A 24078-nucleotide genomic window follows, 5' to 3' on the forward strand; every position below is an offset into this window, starting at 1 on the left:
AATTCCTGTTATCAGCAGGCTTTATAAGTCAGTGAGCCGGGAGCTGTCTCTTCATCCAGACGGAAGTTTTTGGAGTGCAAAGATGTCCCCACAACCATCTTTCTTGAGTCTGGCCTCCTTGCTGCTCTTCTCCCTTGTCCTCCATGATGTCCTAGCCCTGAGGCTCTGCTCCTTCAATGTGAGATCCTTTGGAGAGAGCAAGAAGGAAAACCGCGATGCCATGGATGTCATTGTGAAGGTGAGTTGTGCTCATGTCCTGAATACCCCTATACCTTCCCTCCAGCTTCAGACTCAAGGGACTTGAAATTTGCCCTCTGGGTGAGGTAGGGACAGCAGTAACCACCATTGCAATAACCACCTCAGCTCTGGTGCTTTCTGTCATGTCTTCAGACTGGGTGGTTCTGTGTCTCCCACAAGGGTGTTACAAGGCTACTGAGCAGGTAAACATGACAGTTTTTCCAGAGTCTGGCTAGCAGTCAGTTCCAGGTATGGGCTGCTGTTCTGATGGTTTTAATTGAACATACTGAAAGCCTGTGTCAGGCACTATAAATACATGATCTCATTTGCCAACCTTATGAGCAAGGACTATTTTTTCCCTTGTGGAGAAGATGAACTCAGAAGGGTGATGTGACACTGGGTAGCTCCAGGCAGGGGCATTGAGGGAACTGGTACAGCCTTGTCCACTTCATCTTTATAGTCATTGGCAAAACATGCTTTCTCTCTTTTCTTCTCTTCCTCCTTCCTTCCCTATCTCTCTCCTTTCATCCCTTCATTCCTCTCCCTCAATTGATCTTCTCCCAACTCTCAATTCTGCACTTTCTCTGCTTGTGGATATTGCTGTTCTTGGGTAATATGACCAGTGTCTGGGGAAGCTGCTTATATTTGTCTGGAGCCAGTTGACTCTCTGTCCAATGGGCTGATTTATTTTTGATACTTGGACTCTGGTGGGGTGGCTATTACTTAAAAGCAAACAAACAAACAAAAACTAGCAGGATTAGTGATGTACTTCAGTTGGTAGAGTGCTTGCTTAACATTTTAAAGTCCAGAGTTCCATTCTCAACATGAACCAGGCATGGTGTTGGCCACCTGTAACTTTAGCACTAGGGATGTAAAGATAAGAGGATCAAAAGTTCAAGATCATCCTTGGCTATATAGCAAATTAAAGGTCAGCCTAATATACATGAGACCCTATCTTAAAACACACACACACACACACACACACACACACACACACACACACACACTAACAACAACAACAACAAAAGAGGCCCCTGTGTATGGTGAAAATGCCAGCAGCCCTGGGCTCAGACTCCATCTATTTATCACCTGAGGAGCTCAAGATCCCATCTCTTCCTGATGCTCTTCACATAGAGTGGGCTCTCCCACTGAATGGCTGGTAAGGCTGGTGAGTGAAGCCCAGTGGAGCCAAGATGAGGCCCATGTTACACTACTGTTGGGCAGAGGGGTATAAGGAGGAGACTTGCTCACTCTTGCCAAGATAGCCGTGGGCTCTAGGTGACTCTGTCTTTTAGATGATACTCAAGTACCTTTAGATGTTGTAGTTTTACATGCCAAGCCTGTGGGAATCCTGACACTATGGCTTAAAGGAGAAATTTGACACGCAAGAAAACTATTTCCCAACTTCTTCACATGTGGCCAGTAGAGCCTGGGGACCTAAGTGCCTATCTACATTCCTAACTTATTCATCCCTGGGAATGTTGCCACACTCTTGAGGGCTGTATTTTTTGTACTCTGGTGATTCTGTTCCTCCATACAGCATCTCCCCTGAGCTGTGAGTCCCACCAAATGTGACTAAAGCCTTTGTCAAGACTTTGTCCCATTTTCATAAAGCCATTCTGCAATCAGAAGCCAATCCCCTAGAAACTATCAGAGCTATCTCACAGAGCAGTGGTGGTTGACCCCAAAAACCTGGTGCTCAATCAGAATAGTTAGTAGGGCTTGTGTGGATCAAAGAGAAAGATACATTTGCCACTAAAAGAATGCAAACAACCCAAGTAAGTAAACATCCAGTTTAGTGATGTAAATGTACCATGAGAAGGGTATTATGTAACACTACAAGTTGTGTTTTAGAAGACCATTACCATCATTTCTCATGAGGCCTATGCTGTTCAAACTCCCTATGTAGCCAAGGATGACCTTGAATTTCTGATCCCCCTGCCTCTACTTCCTGAATGCTGGGATTAAAAGCATGTCCTATCATACATGGTTTTTGCAGTCCTGGAGACTGAGCATAGGGCTTTGTGAATGCTAGGCAAGAATTCTACCAACTGAGTCATGTCCCATCTGCTGATTTGGTCTTCAGAGCTCTCATAGCCCCATGTATAGTTGGTTACTCCAAGGTTCAGTGAGTGTTAGTTAGTAAACTGAAGGCCAAGGGAATGTGAGCAATAGGCCATCTAATTACAGACCCCCTTCTTGGCCACTACACTCAATAGCCAAGAAGATTAGCATGCCAAAAGCTAAGGTCCCTCTCTTGTGTGACCCATTGGCATAGAGCAAATGTAAACCAGGGCTCAGATTCCCTTTCCTGAGAGCACAGCCAGATTTCCTGTTGACATCCCTCTTCCTTGTTTACCAAGAACTGCTGAGCCCTGAATCTCCAGCTGATACTGTTTTCCAGTTTCCTTGCTATCTCTGGGAAGTTTTTCTCAGACAAGAATCTGCAAGTCTGAATCCTCAAAAGGGCAGAGGCTGAGGGAAAAAACATGTTTCTTTTGGTTCCTGTTCCTTGGGAAGAGACTCCCAGGTGGCCCTTTCAGAACCAAGTTCTGGACCCTTTAAGCTTTCATTAGTGCCAAATTCCTACCTACTCACAAAAGGAAACCACAGTCTGTAGGGCAGGTATGCTATGCACTGTACTGCCAAAACCTCTGAGAGCAAGAGCCTATGAAGGACTGAGCATGGCTAGTGTGGACAGAATCCAGATAAGGGGTGTCATTGGTACTCTGAGGGAGAGGGAAGGGACAGTCTGGAGAGGTCTAGAAAGATCTTGGTAGAGAGAGACTCACAAAACCCTACCTGATACAGGAAACAACATAACATGATGGGGAAGACTTGGGTTCAATTCCCTTCTCTACCACTTACGTGCTTCACCACAGGGGCTTACTCTCTGAGCTCCAGTTGTCCCATCTGTAGAATGCACATGATAACAAGGACGATTATGAGGTTGAACAGAATTCCACCTGTTAAGGACCCAGCACATAGCACTGCAGAAAACAATGATTATCATGAACTCTAGAGCCTGAGAAGGGTGACAAGCTGCCCCCATCCACCATTCCATCCCCAGTGCCTTGGAGTGTCTGGCACAGGCTCTCCCTCCAAATGTTACAACTCAGAAGGAAAGATAATGCAGACTGTTGGAAGTCAGGCTCTCCCTGCAAGTGTTACAGCTCCAGAAGGAAAGATACCCAGACTGTTGGGAGTCAGACTATACCTTCAAGTGTTACAGCACTGGATAAAAAGGTGTCCTGACTTGTTGGGAAGTAAGGCTATACCTGAAGCTGGGTTCCAGTGGGGGATAATCTCCCCACAGGATGTGGCAATCATGTTCCTCTCTGAGAGAGCCATTACAGTTCAGCTCTGCTCGGCTCCCCAAGGGAGTTTCCCAGGAGAGGTATCAGTTGCTTCTTCTGCTCCCCCCCCCCCCCCCCAAGGGAGTTTCCCAGCAAAGATTCTGCTCCATGCTGGTGAAAGAAGGTCTTCACCCAAAACTCTTTCAAAAGATATTTGGGAAGAAGGAATCTAGGAGAGTGGCTGCCTCCGCCAGGGTGAAAAGGGACAGCTGCCAACTGACCAGGCACAGGGCTTATATTAGGGCTTCTTGGAGGCAGACTTTTTCCAGGGAGAAGATTTTCAGGGAGGGAATTGGTCAGATTTTGATCGCCTTGAGCTTGGGCAAGCTCAGATTGGCTAGATTTCATGATCAGGGATTGGTTAGTTTTGGTCAGGGACAGATTTGGCAATGGTTTCAGAGCCAAAGTGTGTTTCTTTCATTGGCCCTTTTTAGCCTTTTGGCTCTAGTTTCAGGGCCAGGGTATATTTCTTTGACTAGTAATGGTTTCAGGGCCAGGATGTGTTTCTTTCACCGGCTCTGGTTTCAGGGCCAGGGTGGGTTTCTTTGGTTGGCCCTTTTACCCTACACCCCATTCAGACTTGATGGATGAACAAACTCTGTTCAGGAGGATGTAAAATGAGAAACACAGGAGACTCAGCCAGGCCCGGCTTAGTGTCAGATAACTACAAATGATTGGAAAGGCAAACACAAGATGGGCAGGCAGCTTCCTTCATGCTCTACCTATGCTAGTGAAGGGCAGAATGATGACAAAATGCTGACAACATTGTCGCTGATGTGGTCTGACTAGTGTAGAAAAGTGGGAGAGACACCTAGCTTACATAGTCGGGACTGACCCTTGCTCTTCCCGGCTACCTATGAAAACCTGCGAAGTTACTCCAGCACTCAAAGCATTGGCTTTCTCAGTGATAAAGAAGGACAAGGCTAGGGAGATGTTTAAAGTAAGATGTTGGCTGACCAAGCAAGGGACTGACTTTGATTCCCCCATGTGAAAAGGCCAAGCGTGATGGTACACACTTGTCATCCCAGTGCTGAGGAGGCAGAGACTGGGATTGCTGGGGCTTATTGTTCAGCCAGTCTAGCCTAATTTTCAAGGCAGGTCCCAATGAGAAACTTGTCTCAAAAAACAAAAACAAAACAACAAACAAAAAACAAGATTGAAGTCTCCTGAGGTTGACCTCTGGTCTTCACATGTCCTCACATACGTAAGTATATCCACACCCACAAACATGTGTGCCCATCTCCCTACACACACACACACACACACACACACACACACACACACACACACGAAGAATGCTGACTATGTGGTAATATTAAGTACAAATGTGAAAGTCCTGGTCTAGTGTAGTAGGTACTCAGCCACTAGGCCTTAGAAATAATGATCTACTTCTGACCACCTATATAGCTGGCATTGCCCTAAACTCTCACACCATCTTATTACCATTGTAAAGGATCAAAATGGGAAAATTGAAACAAAGAGTGTGTACATTTGTTTGTCTTTGTGGGTTTTTTTTGTTTGTTTGTTTTTGGTTTTTTGAGACAGGGTTTCTCTGTGCAGCTTACTTGGTAGCCCAGGCTGGCCTCGAACTCACAGAGATCCGCCTGGCTCTGCCTCCCGAGTGCTGGGATTAAAGGCGTGTGCCACCACTGCCCGGCTGTCTTTGTGTTTCGAGACAGGGTATCACTATGTAGTCCAGGCTGGCCTTGAACTCACACAGATCTGCCTGCCTTTGCCTCTCCATGCTGGGCTTAAATGTGTATGCCTTATACCCACTGAATGTGTGCATTTTAAAGTCACTTCTAGAAAGTTCTGGAGTTTCCAGTGACTAACCAGCAGGCTGGCTTGAGCCACAGCACAAGGCCTGCGTGGTCAATGCTGTGGGTTTCACCTAGAATCCAGGCTTCCTGACCAGTCAGTCCTCAGTCCCCAGCTCCTTAAAGCCTGGTCCCGGGGAACCTGGACTCCACCCTGCAGCAACAGAACTGGAGATTCTATGGAAATAGAGGCCAGTGGCACTCCATGATATTAATGCTGTGTTTGAGAACAAAACTAATCTTGGAGATGCTTCATCCTCAATGGACACATCCTATGGCACTGAGTCACCAGCATCCCATTATTCAGAGCCACATGGTCATCAAGAGGTGTGAGCTCTTTCTGCTCCCTGATTGCAGCTCACCCTGACAAAGTGTCTCTTGTATTTTTTTCTCCTACTGATTTATTTCTAACCTTTCAGGGACTAAATGCTATCTCTTCCCAGGAGCCTTCCCTGATCTTCTGACAGAAGCAATTAATTATTCCCCAACATGTCTAGCATGTCCATGGCTTGTGACTTTTACTTAGCACAAACTCTACTTTCCCTCCATTAAACCTTCTTCTTCAATTAGACTCAGAGACTCTGAGTGACTGTATTTTAATGGCTGAACATAGTAAAACCTGAAGAACTTGAGCTGGGATCCTGGCTTCCCCACCTGTACTGACTGTGTGACTTTTGGATAATTGCTAAACTATTCTGAGTTTAGTTACCATCTAGATTTAAGGGGTCAGCCATCATATCCCTCTCTTAGTGTTGTTGTGAAGTAGGTTAATGAATGTTACCTCTTATGGTTATTATCACTATAATTATGCCTCCTGATATCTCTAACACTCAGCCTAGTGCCTTTACTCATTAAAGGGTTAACAGGTATTTATTGCTTTCACCACTACAATAATCACTCAAGCAAACCCAAGCTGTAGGATGTGTGGGAGCGTCATGGTTAGGACTCTGGTTGGTTGCTTATGTTCAGATGCCAATGTGGCTACTTTCTAGCTGCATGGCTGGGTAATACGCTTGACATTGTCTGATCTTCAGTCTTCTCATCCTTAAGATGGACATACCAGCTGGGTATGGTGGTGCACACCTTTAATTCCAGCACTTTGGAGACAGAGGCAGGCAGATCTCTGAGTTCCAGGCCAGTCAGGGCTATATAGTGAGACCCTGCCTCAAATAAAAAAAATTAATTTAAAAAATTAAAATGGACAGAAAATAAAGAACAACAGCAACCAAACCACTGGGCACATGATGCACCCCTGAAATCCTAGTTACTTAGGACTGAGTCAGGAGGATTATTTCAGCCCTAGAGTTTGGGGCCAGCCTAAGCGATGAGTCCCCATCTCAAAACAACAGCAAACATCAACAAAGGGCTACTCTCAGGAAGTCCTTCTTTTATTCAGGAAGAAATTTTGTTCTGTTAGCAAGGATCTGACTGTGGAGCCCAGCAAGTGCCTGATGAAAGGTTTTGTGATTTACAGTAAACAGCCTCAAGTCCTGGAAATTCTCTCTTTGCAGATCATCAAACGCTGTGACCTTATACTCCTGATGGAAATCAAGGACAGCAGCAACAACATCTGCCCCATGCTGATGGAAAAGCTGAATGGGTAAATAGAGAGAGGGATGGGGCCCAGAGAACTTAAGTCACCTGCAAGGGCACCCAAAAAATTACAGGGCAGTAGAAACCAGCTAATGCTGGCATTTACCACCAGGCCACATGGCCAGGGCCCAGTGGGCTCCTACTGTGAATGTAAACTTGGCTGGTTTTAATATGACAGAGTGAAAAGAGCAAAAAGGTGAAGGATTGGGACAGGAAAGAGAAAGGAGTAATGAGCTAATGTAAAGAAGGAACAGAGAGGACAGGAGAAGCCTTCAGGAAAGTCACAATGAACCCCAGGTTGTAATATTATACAGCTAAATATGCCAGCCTGGAAAGATGGCTACAATGTATCAGCAACAATGAGTTTGGGTCACCATGTTACTTTTCATATGAATACTGGGAGAGAGGTTGTCTGGATCATCACAGGAGAAACGTGGGAGGGTGAGCTAAGGATTGTTAACAGTTACTTCTGGGAGATAAGATTAAAAAGCCAATGTGGAGCTAGGTCAGTTAAAGAAGGAAACCTTTTTTGTTTCAGTACTTCTATATAATTTGAGTGTTTTACCACCAGAACAAGTTGATTTTATAGTTTGAAAACTAATGGAAACAAAAAGCAGTATCTGGAGAACCAAAGCACCCCCATTTCAAGGAAGCCCCTTATCCCATCTTGAAACAGGCCTGAGTTTCAAAATTCTCAGAGCTGCTGACATAGGTCCCAGGACAAAGTCAGGATGTTTGAAGAGCCATCTGGTAGCAACTGTTTAACCATAGAATGCCCCAGTGCCAGAGATAGTCAAAAGAATAAAATCAGGATGTTTGAAGGACTATCTGGTAGCAAATGATTAACCACAGAATGCCCCAATGCCAGAGGTAGTCTATAAAGTTTGACAAACAACTGGTTAAAACTACAAAGTAAGATAACAAGGAAATTCTGGAAAGCCCCTAAAACTTGAGCCATTCAGAATTGTACCCATACTAGCACCCCTAAATGATGCAACCTTGTGGTTTTTCCCTTTAAAACCTGAGCTTACAAAAGGGCAGGGACCTCCTCTAGCCTCCCCTGTGTCGAGGTACTCAACTGAGGTCCCTGCAACAGCTTGAACTGCTCCAATAAACCTTGCTTTTGCATTTTGGTGAGTTCGTGTCTCTGGTGGTCTCTTCGGGGGTCTTGCGCCCAGGGCACAACAGTATCTTCCAATAGTTTTAAATGACACTGGCTAATACTCATGATTTATATTCCTTCTGAATGATCAGCAAGCTACCATGTTCACCAGCTTTCCATTGCCGTGATAAAATACCTGAGAGAAACATCTAAAAAGAGGAAAGGTTGCTCACTGTTTTGGGGGTTTCAGGTCATGGTCAGTTGGCCTGCTCCTTTGGGGTCTGTGTCAAGGCAGCACATCATGGGAGGAGGCCTGCTCATCACACCTACCTTTGGACCTGGGCCCTATCTCAGCCCCTTCAGTCTTCAAGCAAGTTTTCAGGAGTGTAAGGGGCCAAGGGAGAAGTAGACTCCAGCCTTCTCCCCACAGCCAGTCTGGGGCCAGTCTGGAGATGATGGGTCTCAATGCCCTCACCCACAACCTGCCTAGACTGGGCTGAGAACAAAAAAACAGAAAAGCCCCACCCCCACTGCTCTCTCAGTTGAACTTACTGTCACACACATGCTAAGACCATGCTGTGTATGTACGTTAATTTTGCAGCCTCAAGCACACCTTTGTCCTCTGTAAAACAGGAGAGGATCTGAGTCACTTCATAGTGATGTTCTAAAGCAATATGACACCTCAAGACTCAGCAAGCTAGAGTTAGCAGAGGGCCAGCCTTCCAACTGAACACCTAGCAAGGTCTATCACTCTCACTCCTAGGCTCCCACGGTTGGGTCTGGCTTAGCGCACACATTGGAAACCCCAGAAATTTCTGTAAATTTAAGTTGGCCCCTAAGTCAGCCCCTCTGTCTTTCCCAACTGACCACAAGACAGACAAGTATTAATCAGGTCCCAGTCCTTTTAGAGGCAGATGAAAGAAAAGAGTGCAGGGCTAGCTAGAGTAGGTTATTGGCAGACTTGACACATTCCTAGAGAGGGCCAGGTTTCCCTGACCAGGGATAATCTGCTGCCCTCCTCCTCCCCACATCATGAAGCTCTACATCCCAGGAATAAATAGTTAATTGTTTGAAATCAGCCCCAGAACATTTGAGCCTGTTCCCAACGTGCGCATGTACAACAACATGCATGCAGAGGTCAAAGAACAATTTGCAGGTGTCAGATCTCTCTTTCCTCTCTTTGGGTTCTGGAGACTAAACTCAAACTGTTAGGTTTGGCCGGGAGCACTTTTACCTGTTAGGCCATATTGAAGACTAAAACCAGGAATTTCTGATTCTGCCTAGGTCATCTCTGGTCTCTGTGATTCCCACAGAAGCAGATTGAAGCTTGTGGGGTCTGAAGTGGAAAAGTCTGGCTTTAAATCCTAGCCTTGTGTTTATTAAATCACACAGTAGGTGGTGGTGCATGCCTTTAATCCCGGCACTCTAGAGGCAGAGGCAGGCAGATTTCTGTGAGTTCAAGGCCATCCTGGTCTACAGAGCGAGTTCCAGGACAGCCAGGGCTACACAGAGAAACCCTGTTTTGGGGCTGGAGAGATAGTTCAGTGGTTAAAAGCATTGACTGCTCTTCCAGAGGACCTGAGTTCAATTCCTAGCAATTGTCTGTAATTCTAGCTCCGGGGAACTTAAAAAGAAAGGAAGGAAGGAAGGAAGAAGAGCAAGCGAGCAGCTGTGGCACTGTATGCCAGCACTGGGCACATGGAGGCAGGGGTGGGGCAGCTGTGGTACTACATGCTACTACTGGGGATGCTGAGGTAGGGGTGGGGATTGGGGTGGGGGCCGATGCAGCAGAGGCATGTTTATTTTTCACAACACACTAAAATTTGTTTTCTAGAAATTCACGGAGAAGCACAACATACAACTATGTGATTAGTTCTCGACTCGGAAGAAACACATACAAAGAACAGTATGCCTTCCTCTACAAGTGAGTTTGATCTGTCTGAATTGAACCCAAATATGTGTATTGTATTTTCCTTAAAAATAGATTCTGGGCCTGGCATGGCAGAATACACCTTTAATGCCAGTACTTGGAAGGCAGAGGCAGGCAGATTTCTGTGAGTCGTTGACCAGCCTGGTCTACAGAGTTCCAGGCTAGTGAGAGTTACAAATTGAGACCCTGTCTCAAATAAAACAAAAACATTTGATTCTTGTCTCTAAGCAGTTATCATCACCAGTCAGAGTCTTTGCTGTCAAACTCATGTCCTGGGGATGTAGCTCAGTCAGTGGAGTGCTTGCCTGCCTAGCATGTGCAAAGCCTGATTCACTCCCTGGCATTGTGGTAGCACAGGCCTTTCATCCCACCTGGAAGGTGAAGGTAAAAGGACCTGGACTTCAAGCACCATGGCAAGTTCAAAGTCAACCTGATCTATATCAGGTGAGACCCTGTCTCAAACAAGTCATCTGAAACTGCCACAAAAAAACGATTCAATCATTAACTAGAAAAACACAGCAGCTTTGTGACAACTAACGACTGGCTAGGGCAAGCAGTTCTTTATCCTTCTGGGAAGTCCTGGCCCAGCTCATCTGAGCACAGAACAGATGAATCCCACCGGCCTCCTCCTGTCAATCTGTTTAAAGTCTGAACAATCACCATATGTGCCCCCATACAGCAAGTATAACTCAGACCTTCAACTCATTGACAAGAGCTGATTCTGCCTGTTCTTAGAGGAAACCCCTTCCAGAGCTTGAGCCTGCTCTGGAAGCTACAGAAGTCACAACTAAAGGACTCAGTGAGAGGAAATCCTTCTCTCTCTCTCTCTCTCTCTCTCTCTCTCTCTCTCTCTCTCTCTCTCTCTCTTCTAGAGAAAAGCTGGTATCTGTGAAGGCAAGATACCTCTACCATGACTATCAGGACGGAGACATCGACGTATTTTCCAGGGAGCCCTTTGTGGTTTGGTTCCAGGCGCCCTTCACTGGTAAGACCAGGACCCTGTATTAATTACTGTTGAGGTTGCTATGACCAAATACCTGGCACAAACATCTCAGAGCAGGAGAGATTTATTTACATTTTAAAGGGTTCAGGTCACAGCTGGGGCTTTGTGGATTCCGAGGCTGTGGTGAGGCAGAATGTCATATCAGTGAGAACATGTGTCATGGGGCTTCTTCACTTCATGGTGGACAGGTGTGAGAAAGGCACTGGGGCCTAGGGATAACCTCCAAAGTCACTCCCCATTGATCCACTTCCTCCAGCAAAGCCCCATGTCTTAAAGTTTTCACAGCCTCCCAAAATACTGCTACTGGCTAGGGACCAGGCATTCAACACATGAACCTATGAGGGACGTTTTATATTTAAACCATAATAGCCCTTCTCCTGGTGATCTCTCCAACAGCCCATGAAAGGGCACAGCCCTGAGCATGTGTGAGCCATGCTCTCAGAGTCACACCTTGTCTTATGGGATGTCTGACGTGAGAGTTAATACTTGAGAAAAAAAGTTGGTCCAATGGTACCAGGCTTGCTTTTCAGAATGCCAAGATGTAGGACCTCCTAGCCTGGATACGACTCTCAGGTTCATTGATAACTCTACCCTTTACAGATTGCCAGGAGGGATAAAAGCTAAACCAAGTACACTTTGACCCCCAACAACACAGCTACTGGTCCATGATTAATATCCAGTTTCCTGTTATTCTTCCATACACTGCAGTGTAACAGGGACTAGGATTATCCCCTACTCAGATTTGAGGAAACTGAGGTTTTTAAAGGCATTTTCGCTCGCTCAAGTCCAGCTTTAGTAAGTAGACAAGGCAGAGTTGTAAGTCAAGCCACCAACCCACAAACCCATATTCCCAATCACCACTGAACTCAACAGAATGTCAAAAATTCACCAGACATGGTGGCACATGCATGTGATTTCAGCACTCAGGCAGAGCGAGAAGGATCAGCAGTTCAAGGTCAGCCTAAGCTATATTGTGAGACTCTGTCTAAAAATACCAAGGGCCCAAAGTATAGTTTGGTGAAAGAGCCTTTGGTACAAGGTTCTGGATTCAATCTGCTGCACTGAAAGAAAAAAATAAAAAGGAATCAAGAATTAAAATTTGTTTTAAGTTGCAGCATGTCAAATCAATGCTTTTCACTACCTACTATGTGCCCTGCTGAGGACCCAAGACTGAGGCCTGTCCTGGGTGATCCCAGCAAGGGATCTATAACCTTGGGGTTATAGAGGAAAGAAGAAAAGCAAGGAGGGGTAGAATTGGGCATTGGTCAATAGTCTTTGTCATGATGTCATGTGTAGTTTTGTTACTGGCTCCAGGTCCCCTAGAGGACACTGTTGCTGCCTGAGGTTATAGCCTAGGTTTCTGTCAGGGCTTGGTCTGCCTACAAGGTTCACTGTTTCTAGAATGCCAAAAACATCTCTCTGTCTTAAGTCTTGGGGAGGATGAGAGACTTGCCAACCTGTTGCCTCCTTAAATGACAAATATGTCAGCAAAGAATCTGACCCAGAGTTTAAGGCAGCAGAGGAGACAGATACCAAAAAAAAAAAAAAAAAAAAAATGCAGGGATGCCAAGTGTTCATCCTGCCTTTAGCCATGCCTTGGACATCTACAGTCCCAGAAGATGGCTGTAAACAAAAGCAGCCACTAAGGCCCTGTCACCTTTGTTCATTTGCTGTAGGTTATGTTTTCATTTTTGAGGCATTCTCTTGTAGCTGAGGCGGGCCTCAAATGCCTCATTCCTCCATCTCAGCTACCCAAGTTTGGGATTACAGATATATGCCACCCCACCCAGCTGGATTTATTACTTTTAGAAAGAATAGCATAGCCATAAAACATGAACAATTTTTAGTGCTCCAAATAAACCAAGAGAAAAATGAAGATTTGAAAAAGAAAGAGTACGTGAGGTTCCCAGAACCCATATAGTAAAAGGAGAAAACCAACTTTGCAAGGTATTTTGTCTCTCTCTCTCTCTCTCTCACACACACACACACACACACACACACACACACACACACACACACACACTTAAAAAAGAAAGGAAAGGAAGGAGAGAGAAGAAGAAAGAGAGAACCCACAGTGCCAGGAGGGACCATCTTCACCAGCTTCCTTTTAGCTGGAAAGAGCACAGGTCGGAGAGAAGAATCTTTCTTGTCTTGAAAACAAGTGGCCTGTGATGCTAAGAGCATTGAAGTCTCAGCCCCTGGCTGGACCCTCTGTCTCCAGCTTCCATCATGCCCTCACAATGCAGCAATGACTCTTAGAAGGGCCTTCTTCAGGCAGTGTTAGTTGCTGTGGATATTGCTCTGTATAAATAAAACGCTGATTGGCCAGTGGCCAGGCAGGAACTATAGGTGGGACAAGCAAAGAAGAGAATTCTGGGAATAGGAAGGCTGAGTCAGGAGACGCTGCCAGCCGCCGCCATGAGTACCAACTTGTAAAATACAGGTAAGCCACAAGCCATGTGGCAACTTATAGATTAATAGAAATGGGTTCATCTAAGATATAAGAACAGTTAGCAAGAAGCCTGCCACGGCCATACAGTTTATAAGTAATATAAGTCTCTGTGTGTTTACTTGGTTGGGTCTGAGCAGCTGTGGGACTGGCAGGTGAGAGAGATTTGTCCTGACTGTGGGCCAGGCAGGACCAGGAAAACTCTAGCTACAGTTAGTGGCCCTTAATGGGAAGCATGCCATCTCCTATTTGTTATTCCTCAGCTGTCAAAGACTTTGTGGTTGTCCCCTTGCATACAACTCCTGAGAGTTCTGTTAAAGAGATGGATGAGTTGGTTGATGTCTACATGGATGTGAAACGTCGATGGAAAGTGGAGGTGAGGACCTTTGTGCTTGTCCCATTCCCATCAAGCAGCATCCAATCATTTGAGTATGAGAGTGAGGGAACAGAATACATACAAGCCACTACTGATGCACAGCCTTATTTTAGGCTTTTCCTCAGCCCTGAACATCCTTGCTAAAGCTGCCTGGGCCTGTCCCTGTGGGTCTTAGGAATTCATGCTCTGCTGCATTTTTAATGGATGCTAGTATTATTAACTGCTTGGTACTAAGGCCTAGGTACTGAGACTGCACATGAACAAGTGAATTTAATCATCCAACAAGGGCCTGGGGAGATGGTTCATTTGTTAAAGTGCTTGCCCTGCAAGCATTTGGACCCGAGTTCAATTCCCAGAAACCATAAAACGAAACAATACACATTGACACACAAAGACACAGACAGACAGACAGACAGACAGACAGACACACACACACACACACACACACACACACACACACACACACACAGAGAGAGAGAGAGAGAGAGAGAGAGAGAGAGAGAGAGAGAGAGAGAGAGAGAGAGAACTGGACATGCTGGTGCAAATTTACAATCCCAGTGCTGAAGACAGGCAGGAAATATCTAGGACTCAATGGCTAGCTAGTTTAGCCTCCTTGGCAAGTTCCAGGCCAGTGAGAGACCCAACCACAAAAAGAGAAAGCAGCAGTACCTAAGGACAGCACCCAAGGTTGTACTCTGGCCTCTACAAGCACACACATGTGTACTGCACTGTGCACACACTAAGTAATCCCACAAGCACACACACATGTGTACCTGCACAGTGTACACCAACCACACAAGGTCTTTAATCAGTCCCAATTTACAACTGAAAACAGTGAGGCCCAGCAGGTCAGGAGTGTTTCAGAGGCAAGTGGCAAGATCATGAAAGGAGAAGCAATTATGGCGTTCACTCCTCAAGACAGTCATCACCTCTCATTTGGAAGATAGGGATGCTGCCATCTGTGGCTCTGAGGGTTTGAGGAAGCACCTGGCAAATGTGGAAGTGCTCAGAGGGCTCTCCTACTAAATTCCTGTTTTTTCCTTTCGGAATGTGATGCTGAGAGTTCCTCTTTCTCCTCAGTTTCCCCATTCAAGGTGCAAAATGAGTAAGTATGGACACAGCTGGTCAGAATTGACCATCGAGAAGGTCAGGGTTGCATTTCACTGCTTATTTTTAAGTTCCAAGACAAATGATGAAATCCATACATTTAGCAAGAATATATTGAGCATCTGGGGAAGAAGCTTTGGATGGAGGGCAGACTGAGATTTGGCCCTGGGCTATATTGCTTAAGCCTCCCGATTGTGTGGCCTAGAACAGCCGTTTGATCCCCCTTACCTGTTTCTGCTATGGTTAATGGTGCTTTCAAGTCATGCGAACTGAGCTTGGTAAATCACTTCACGCTGGCTGGGGCACATAGGTTAGGGATGGCATCCTTAATCTCAAGGGAAACTCTGATTGCAGAGATAAAAATGAAATATTCTCAAGAAAAACTCTCAGGTCAGCAATCATCCCAAACAATAGCACAAACAAGGAAGTAAGATATTGCCTCTGTATTGTGGAATGTTAAAATTCTCTTGCCACGGCCTGTGGGGGATGGTGCACTTCCAAATCTTGGTGATATAGGGTAGAGAAAGGCAGGTCACTCTACGGCCTGCCTCCTTTAGGAATCTCCCCCTCTAAGGATTGCATTTTTATAGGAATTAGCTTCTGACCTCAGTACATACAATAGGACACAGAAAGATACCAAAGCAGCCATCACCACACTACTGGAGTTAATTTTGCCTCTTGGGAACTGAGATGGTTATTCATTCACATTTGCTGCAGTATTTATGTGAGGGAATATCTTAGCTGGATTTCAGTGTTCTTGCCTACCTGTGCACAACAGCTTTCAGAGATAGGGTGACTAAGAACAGGATGGCATTGTGGGGTGAACATCTTCTCTCCCACTTCTTGTTCTCACTGCCAGATCCTTGTGAAAAACTCTGACTCACTTGTAACCTGTTTTCTCCTCTCTTAAAAAGGAAATAAAGATGAAAACTCTGTGAGTTCACTAGTGACATAGCAGTGCACCAGAGCCAGAGCATGAAGCAACTCTGGGCTCTTTCTCACTGCTCTGGAGGCTGTAGAGCCAAGGCCAGTGTATGGGAGCTGGGTCATTGGCTTATAGATGCTCATCTTCTTCTGGTGTCTCTGCATTGTCTTTCCTCTGTGTCTTTCTGTGTTCTAATCCCCATTTCACTTATTTAAATTCATTTATTTATTATTGTCATGATGAGGATCAAAGCCAGGACCTCTTACTTGCATGCACGCTACCATTGAGCAAGTCCCCAGTCCTGCCCCTGCATAAGGGGCCACCCACCTGGCCTCATTTTTACCTTAATTATATTTTTAAAGTCCCATTCTCCAGCTGGATGTGGTAGTGCACAGAGATCAAGAAGCAAATACAAGAGAATCAGGGGTCCAAGGCCATCCTGGGCTACATAGCCAGTTTGAGGCCAGCCTAGGTTACATGAGACTCTGTACATAGTCACATTCTAGTGTGTTGGGGCCAGGAGTTAACATTGGAATGGATGGGTCAGTGACATGGTTCAGTAAGTAAAAGAATTTGCTATGAAAGCCTGATGCCCCAAGTTATGTCCCTGAAATCTACAGTAGAAGAACAGAAGAGAACCAACACCTGCAAGTTGTCCTCTAACCTACACACACACACACACACACACACACACACACACACACACTAATAATAATAATAATAATAATAAATGTAAAAGAAACAAAATATATTGGGAGGGGTCCAGCCCAGGTCATGAAAGACCTCTTTGTAGCTGAGTGGTGGTGGCTCATGCCTTCAATTTCAGCACTTGGAAGGCAGGGTGAGGCAGATTTCTGAGTTCGAGGCCAGCCTGGTCTACAGAGCAAGGTCTAGGACAGCTAGGGCTACACAGAGAAACTGTGTCTTGAAAACCCAATGAAACAAAACAAACAAACAAACAACCCTCTTTTTTCACTGGGCATAGAAGGTGGGGTCCTTGCCGGTGCTTGAGAATGAAGGCGTATATTCCAGTGCTTGCCAGGTGATGGTTCTAAAATATGCCTTTCAGAGTTTCATCTTCATGGGTGACTTCAACGCTGGCTGCAGCTATGTCCCAAAGAAGGCCTGGAAGAACATCCGTTTGAGGATGGACCCCCACTTCGTTTGGCTGATTGGGGATCAAGAGGACACCACAGTCAAGAAGAGCACCAACTGTGCCTATGACAGGTAGAAGCCTCTGCAGAGGCTGCTGGCTCCATTGGTACCATTGTACCCTTCAGCTGGAGAAAGTCAGTTCCATTTCAGGATTGTTACTAAAATTTCTTCCCTGGGAGAGATATAAGCAATACCTCCACCCAGGTTTCAATAATAAACTAAGGTAGGCCAGGCAGTGCTGGTGCATGCCTTTAATCCCAGTATTCGGAAGGCAGAGGCAGGCGGATCTCTGTGAGTTCGAGGCCAGCCTTGTCTACAGAGATAGTTACAGGACAGCCAAGACAATTACAAACAAAAACCCTGTCTCAAAAGAACAAAAACAAAAACAAACAAAAAACAAGAAATAGTACCTCAGTTGTGAAGATATAATGAGGATTAAATGAAATAAGACATATAAAACTTTTTTTTTTTTTTTTTCCGAGACAGGGTTTCTCTGTGTAGTTTTGGTGCCTGTCCTGGATCTCACTCTGTAGACCAGGCTGTCCTCGAACTCACAGAGATCTCCTTGGCTCTGCCCTCCTGAATGCTTTTATTAAAGGCGTCCGCCACTGCCGCCCAGCCCACATATAAAACTTTTAACAGAGTGCTTGGCACATGACAAGTGCTAAGTACATTTGTACTTTCTTAGATGACACCTAGAACATCCAGGTGGGAATGGCCACAGATAATTCCTGTGCTGTCACCAATTTTATCCCAAACATATACTACAGTTGGTCACCCCACCACCATCACTGGCCCCTCAGTGTTACCAAGGCCTTGCTGTTATAAACACTGTATATCTGTTATAAACATGCATATCTATTATAAACATGTATATCTGGAGCAAATGTTTATGATCCTCAGGTGCTGTTTGATAAGCCAAAGTAAAGGGAGGTGGCTCAGCAGGTAAAGGCACTTGCCACACAAGCATGGTGAATTGAGTTTGATTCCCAGAACACACGTAAAGGTGGGAAGGAGAGATCCAGCTTCACAAAGCTGTCCTCGATCTCACATGTTTGTAGTATCCCCACCCTGGCCTTCACGGCTGCCCTGTCTGTCCCCACCCCTGGCCAACACAGCAGCTGTCCCTTATCATCCAGTAAATAAATAACTTTAAACTTTAAAATGAGAGTATTTCATGCAACAATGTTTACACTTTGATTTTTTTTTTTTTTTTTTTTTGTTGTTGTTGTTGTTGTTGTTGTTGTTGTTGTTGTTGAGACAGACTTTCTCTGTGTAACAGCCCTGGCTGTCCGGGAACTTGCTCTGTAGACCAGGCTCACCTTGAACTCACACAGATCTTCCTGCCCTTGCCTCCTGAGTGCTAGGATTACAGGCATGCACCACACCACCACCCAGCTTTTGATTTTATTTTTAATTTTAAGACAGGGTCTTGTTATATAGCCCAGGTTGGCTTCAGACTCATTATTCAGCCCAGGATGATCTTGAACTCTTGGTCTTCCTTTCTCAGCCTCCTGAGTTCTGGGATTACAGGCATTAACTACCACACCTGACTTGAATACTTTTTAAACTATTGTTATACACAAATGCAGATGCATGTGTTTAAATAATGACAATCATTGTACACTTAAACTTACCCTGGGGTTTTTTTTTTCTTTTCTTTTTTAATTTATTTATTTTTATTTGATGTGCATTGGTGTTTTGCCTGCATGTATGTCTGTGAGAGGGTATCAGATCTTGGAATTCCAGACAGTTGTTAGCTGTCATGTCAGTGCTGGGAATTGAACCTGGATCCTCTGGAAGAGCAGTCAGTGCTCTTAACTGCTGAGCCATCCTCCAGCCCCATGCCTGGGAGTTTTTTCAAGCACTGTCAGCTTTGTTCTCTCAGTCAGGAGGGAAATGTGGGTGCCCTAAGTGTGTGACCATCAGGGACCATCCACAGCAGAAACCACGGAGACGCTGAGAAACCTCAGTGGTTTCCCACGGTGCCTGCTGTTCCCATCCCTCAGCCTGCTGAGGAGGGAGCTCCAAAAGGCCATGGGCCTGGTGTGCCCACTTTTCAGGCCTTGCGGTCTGGCTTTTATACCCATCTCCTGGTTGCCTTTGTTCCTCTTGGGGCTTCTGAGCCTGCAGTTTCCTTTGTAACTGTTGTTGTTCCAACCCTCAAAAGTGGAAGTCCAGGGTGAGAAGTTACAGCCTCCCAAGCACCCAGGTCTCTCTTCCTGTTCTCAAATGACTTCAGCCAAACTGGGCAGATGACACTCAACCATGCCAGCTGTGGGGCCTCCAGCAGGTCAAACCCAGAAACTAAACCACCACTCAGAACTGGAAAAGCTCAGGGCAGAGCCATGGGAGGGCAGTTTGCCTCACTTTCCTCTAATCTCCTCTTGTTAAAATGAGGAGTTAGGAAGGTGTCCAAGGTAGGTTAGCACCTATCTGAGATTTTTGCCAAAAAGAATCAGGACTAAGTGAAAAAGGGCTGAGAGGAGAGCGACATTCTCATACTGCAAACCATTGCTGTATGGTGTGGCCCATATGTGAAGTGTGTTCTTGTACCACCTGCGTCTGCCATGATCACAGGGCTACTCCAGGGACCGATTCTGCTTTGAAACTGTAGGTGTCATCCTCTAGGGAAGTTCCTGGTTTTCTTTTCTGTTGCTGTGATAAACACTGTAACCAAAATGAATTTGTGGAGGAAAGGCTTTTTGTTGTTTTGTTTTGTTTTAACTGTTACATTCGCACGTGTGTGTGTGTGTGTGTGTGTGTGTGTGTGTGTGTGTGTGTTGGTGAATGCAAGTGAGTATGCAGATGCGTGCACCAGGAGATCAGAGATACATGTCTGTCTTATTGCCTTGAGATAGGGTTTCTTATTGAATTTGTTTTGTTTTCTTTAGCTTAGCTTACTGGTTATAGTCTATTATCAAGGAAAACCAAGGTAGGAACTTAAAGAAGAAACTGAAACAGAGACCATGAAGGAATGCTGCTGACTAGATGGATCCCTCTAGCTACTCAGCTACTTTTCTTTTCTTTCCATTTATTTATTTTCTTTTATTGAAAATAGATTTTTTTCATACAATATATTCTGATTATGGTTTCCCCTCCCCCAACTCCTCCCAGTTCCTCCTCTCCTCCCCTCTTGTTCCCAAAAAGCAAACAGGCTTCTAAGGAACAATACTAAAATATAATAAGGTAAAACAAAAACAAACAAATTGGAATAGGTCAAAACAATCAAACAAGGAAAAGAACCAAAGAAAAAGCACAAGAAATGTACATAGATGCAGGGATACATATGTTCAAATTCACAGGAATCCCATAAAAACCCCAAACCATCCATCCACAACTATCTATTCTATTTCCCTTTCCTAGGGGCATCCATCTGTCCCTTCCTCCAGTCCCTTACTCTCTACCTAACCTCTGTGGTTATACAGATTGTAGTTTGATTATCAGTGACTTAACAGCTAACATCCACATATAAGTGAATACATAATGTGTTTGTCTTTCTGGATCTAAGTTACCCCATTTAGGCTGATTTCTTTCTATCCATTTACCTGCAAATTTCTTTTCCTTCCTTCCTTCCTTCCTTCCTTCCTTCCTTCCTTCCTTCCTTCCTCCTTCCTTCCTTCCTTCCTTCTTTCCTCCCTCCCTCCCTCCCTCCCTTCCTTCCTTCCTTCCTTCCTTCCTTCCTTCCTTCCTTCCTTCCTTCCTATTTTTCTTTTGCCTCTATGTATCCTTGGCTGTCCTGGAACTCACTCTGTAGACCAGGCTGGCCTCTAACTCACAGTGATTCACCTGCCTCTGCCTCCCAAGTGCTGGAATTAAAGGTATGCGCCACCACCACCCATCAGCAAACTTCATTTTTAATATCTGGGTAATATTCCATTGTGTAAATGTACTACATTTCCTTTATCCATTCAACCACTAGTGGACATCTAGATTGTTCCAATTTCTGGCTATTATGAATAGAGCAGCAATGAATATGGTTGATGGATGAATTGCCCTTTGAGTATATGCTCAAAAGTGAAATAGCTGGAACTTGAGGTTCATCTTTCTGATGAACTGCCACACTGATTTACATAGTGGCTGTACAAATTTGCACTCCCACCAGCAATGGAGGAGTGTTTCCCTTACTCCACATCCTTGCCAGCATGAGCTGTCACTTGTTTTATGGACCTTAGCCATTCTGACAGGTGTAAGATGGAATCTCAAAGTAGTTTTGATTTGCATTTCCCTGATGGCTAAGGATGCTGAACATTTCTTTAAATGTTTCTCAGTCATTTGTTTCCTCTTTTGAGAATTCTCTGCTTAAATATGTACTCCACTTTTTAATTTGGTTATTTGTTTTCTCGATGTCCACATTTTGAGTGCTTTATACATTTGGATTAGCTCTTTATTGGATATATAGTTGGTAGGCAGCCCCTTTGTCTGAATGATGGTGTCTTTTGCCTTGAAGAAGCTTCTCAGTTTCATGAGGTCCCATTTATTAATTGATTATCTTAGTGCCTGTGCTAATGTTGTTCTGTTCAGAAAGTCTCCCTGTGCCAATGAGTTTAAGTTTATTCCCCATTTTCCCTTCTATCAGATTCAGTGTACATTGATTTTACTTTGATCCATTTGGAGATAGATTTTGTGCAGGGTGATAAGTATGGATCTATTGACATTTTTCTACATGCACACATCCAATTTGCCCAGCACCATTTGTTGAAGATGCTGCCAGTTTTTTTTCTAGTGTTTATTTCTGGCTTCTCTATAAAAAATCAGGTACCCATGGATATGTGGACTTATTTGTGGGTCTTCATCTCTATTTTATCGGTCAGCACATCTGTTTTTGTGCCAGTACCATGCTGGTTTTATATCTATAGCTCTGCAGAACAGTTTGATAGCAGGGATGGTGACACTTCTCACAGTTCTTTAATCATTCATGAGTGTTTTTTTTTTTTTTAAAGATTTATTTATTTATGTATACAGTGTTCTATCTGCATTCATGCCTGCACGCCAGAAGAGGGCACCAGATCACATTATAGATGGTTGTGAGCCACCATGTGGTTGCTGGGAATTGAACTCAGGACCTCTGGAAGAACAGGCAGTGCTCTTAACCTCTGAGCCATCTCTCCAGCCCATTCATGAGTGTTTTATCAACTGTTTTTGATAAACAAAACTGAACTACTGAACTACAAAAGCTCAGACCCATCTGTCTAGGGATGGTACCATCCACAGTGGCCTAGATCTTCCTACATCAATTAACAATTAAAAAAAAAATGCTCCCACAGACATGCCCACAGGCCAGCCTGATGGAGGAAATTCCTTAAGTGAGGCTCCCTCTTCCTAGATAGTTCTAGGTTGGTGACAAGTTTACAAAACCTAATCAGTACAGGTAGCAAGCTAAACTTAGTTGTAGACACGGAGCATCCACTACGTAAAAGAGACAGGCTGCTCAATCAATTTCAGTGTCAAACCCAGACTTCCCTTTTATCTCAGAAGTCCATAGCTTGGACTAATTAATGCATCTATCTTCCTTGTCCTCACTCCAGGATTGTGCTTCGAGGACAAGAGATAGTCAACTCAGTGGTTCCCCATTCAAATGGCACCTTTGACTTCCAGAAAGCTTATGAGTTGTCAGAAGAGGAGGTAAGATTACCACCACATCTTTCTGACCCACCAGCCTGGAAATGTGGGAGGGCTGCTCTTGAGTCTTAAGATTTACAATTCTGTGATTTGAAGACCAGTCAAAATTTCACAGGAGCAGGACCAAGAGCAAAACTCATTAGTTCCATCTGAGGACCTCAGCCTTTCATCTTCCCTCTCTACTACTGAATTTGGTCATTGCTAAAGCCACAGTTTGTCCCAGGCATCCTCTAACCCCCAAATCTACTTCTGTTTTCCACTTACAGGCCCTGGATGTCAGTGACCACTTTCCAGTTGAGTTTAAGCTACAATCTTCAAGGGCCTTCACCAATAACAGAAAATCTGTTGCTCTAAAGAAGAGAAAAAGAGGCAATCATTCCTAGGTACCACGGTGCCATTATTTTAAAATCCACTCCTTGCTTCCAAATAAAATTGCTCTCATGGGTCTAAACTAACTGCACACTCAGAGCTGCTTTCATTGTTCACTTGAGTTCATTCCACCTAGAGCCAAGAGAGAGAAGAGTCTGTGACCTGCCACTAGTTAGGAAGTAGGACAAATGTCAGCTGTCAGTCCTAGCTGCCAGTGCTCAAAAGGGACTCCTGTTTCCCAGATATGAACAGAAATGCCAAGACTCGGGGCTGGAGAGATGGCTCAGAGGTTAAGAGCACTGACTGCTCTTCCAGAGGTCCTGAGTTCAATTCCCAGCACCCACATGGTGGCTCACAACCATCTGCAATGAGATCTGGCACCCTCTTCTGTATACATAATAAATAAATAAATCTTTAAAAAAAAAAAAAAAAAAAAAAGAAATGCCAAGACTCAAATCAAGGCTCATGATGTAGGCAATCAGACTCCACTTCATCCTCCCAGGGTCAGGCAATTGTAACATCTATCAGGGAAGAAGAATGAGGGCCACTCCCAAATGCTTACTGCCTCCATTGCCCTAAGTCAACCAGTCTAAGTACTTCCAGTGTCATCCCTTCTATTTCAAGAACACGTCAGACCCGTACACACAGCCCAACTATACACATAACCCACACTTAGCCACAGCCCACCCCTACCCACAGCCCCACCCTACCCATAGACCACCCCTACCCATAGACCACCCCTACCCATAGACCACCCCTACCCATAGACCACCCCTACCCATAGACTACCCCTACCCACAGCCATGCCCATAAGCCATCGCATGTCCTGAGTTCAGTCTTTGGACACCAAGAAGGTTTCCGTTATCTGACAGCCAGCTTCACTTTGCACTGCATGCTCCAATAGGTTCTTCCCTTTCTTTCTTTTTTCCCCTTTCTCCCTTTCCTCTTCCTCCTTCTCCCAACTCCCCAAAGAGGCTCTACCTGGCATTCCCTGTCCTCTCCCAAGTGTCCTCTGTCTCACATCTCATGCTTCCCTT

The 24078-nt window shown here is 44.9% G+C and overlaps 1 protein-coding gene across 1 annotated transcript; it reads left to right on the plus strand.

The window, feature by feature from the left end:
• On the plus strand, positions 1-23127 carry Dnase1l3 (deoxyribonuclease 1 like 3). The gene is made up of 8 exons (XM_059274576.1): positions 1-238; positions 6922-7010; positions 9940-10029; positions 10908-11020; positions 13751-13863; positions 16965-17122; positions 22579-22675; positions 22939-23127. The coding sequence occupies exons 1-8, from the start codon at positions 83-85 to the stop codon at positions 23053-23055; spliced, it is 933 nt and encodes a 310-aa protein (XP_059130559.1). The 5' UTR covers positions 1-82; the 3' UTR covers positions 23056-23127.
• The last annotated feature ends 951 nt before the right edge of the window (positions 23128-24078 follow it).

This window comes from Peromyscus eremicus, chromosome 9 (assembly GCF_949786415.1).
Source record: "Peromyscus eremicus chromosome 9, PerEre_H2_v1, whole genome shotgun sequence".
Classification (NCBI taxonomy): domain Eukaryota; kingdom Metazoa; phylum Chordata; class Mammalia; order Rodentia; family Cricetidae; genus Peromyscus; species Peromyscus eremicus.

Coding starts and splice junctions, on each gene's coding strand:
- Dnase1l3 (XM_059274576.1), top strand. CDS start 83: ATGTCCCCACAACCATCTTTCTTGAGTCTGGCCTCCTTGCTGCTCTTC. Junction 10,030..10,907: donor CAGTATGCCTTCCTCTACAA/GTGAGTTTGATC, acceptor TCTCTCTTCTAG/AGAAAAGCTGGTATCTGTGA. Junction 17,123..22,578: donor ACCAACTGTGCCTATGACAG/GTAGAAGCCTCT, acceptor TCCTCACTCCAG/GATTGTGCTTCGAGGACAAG.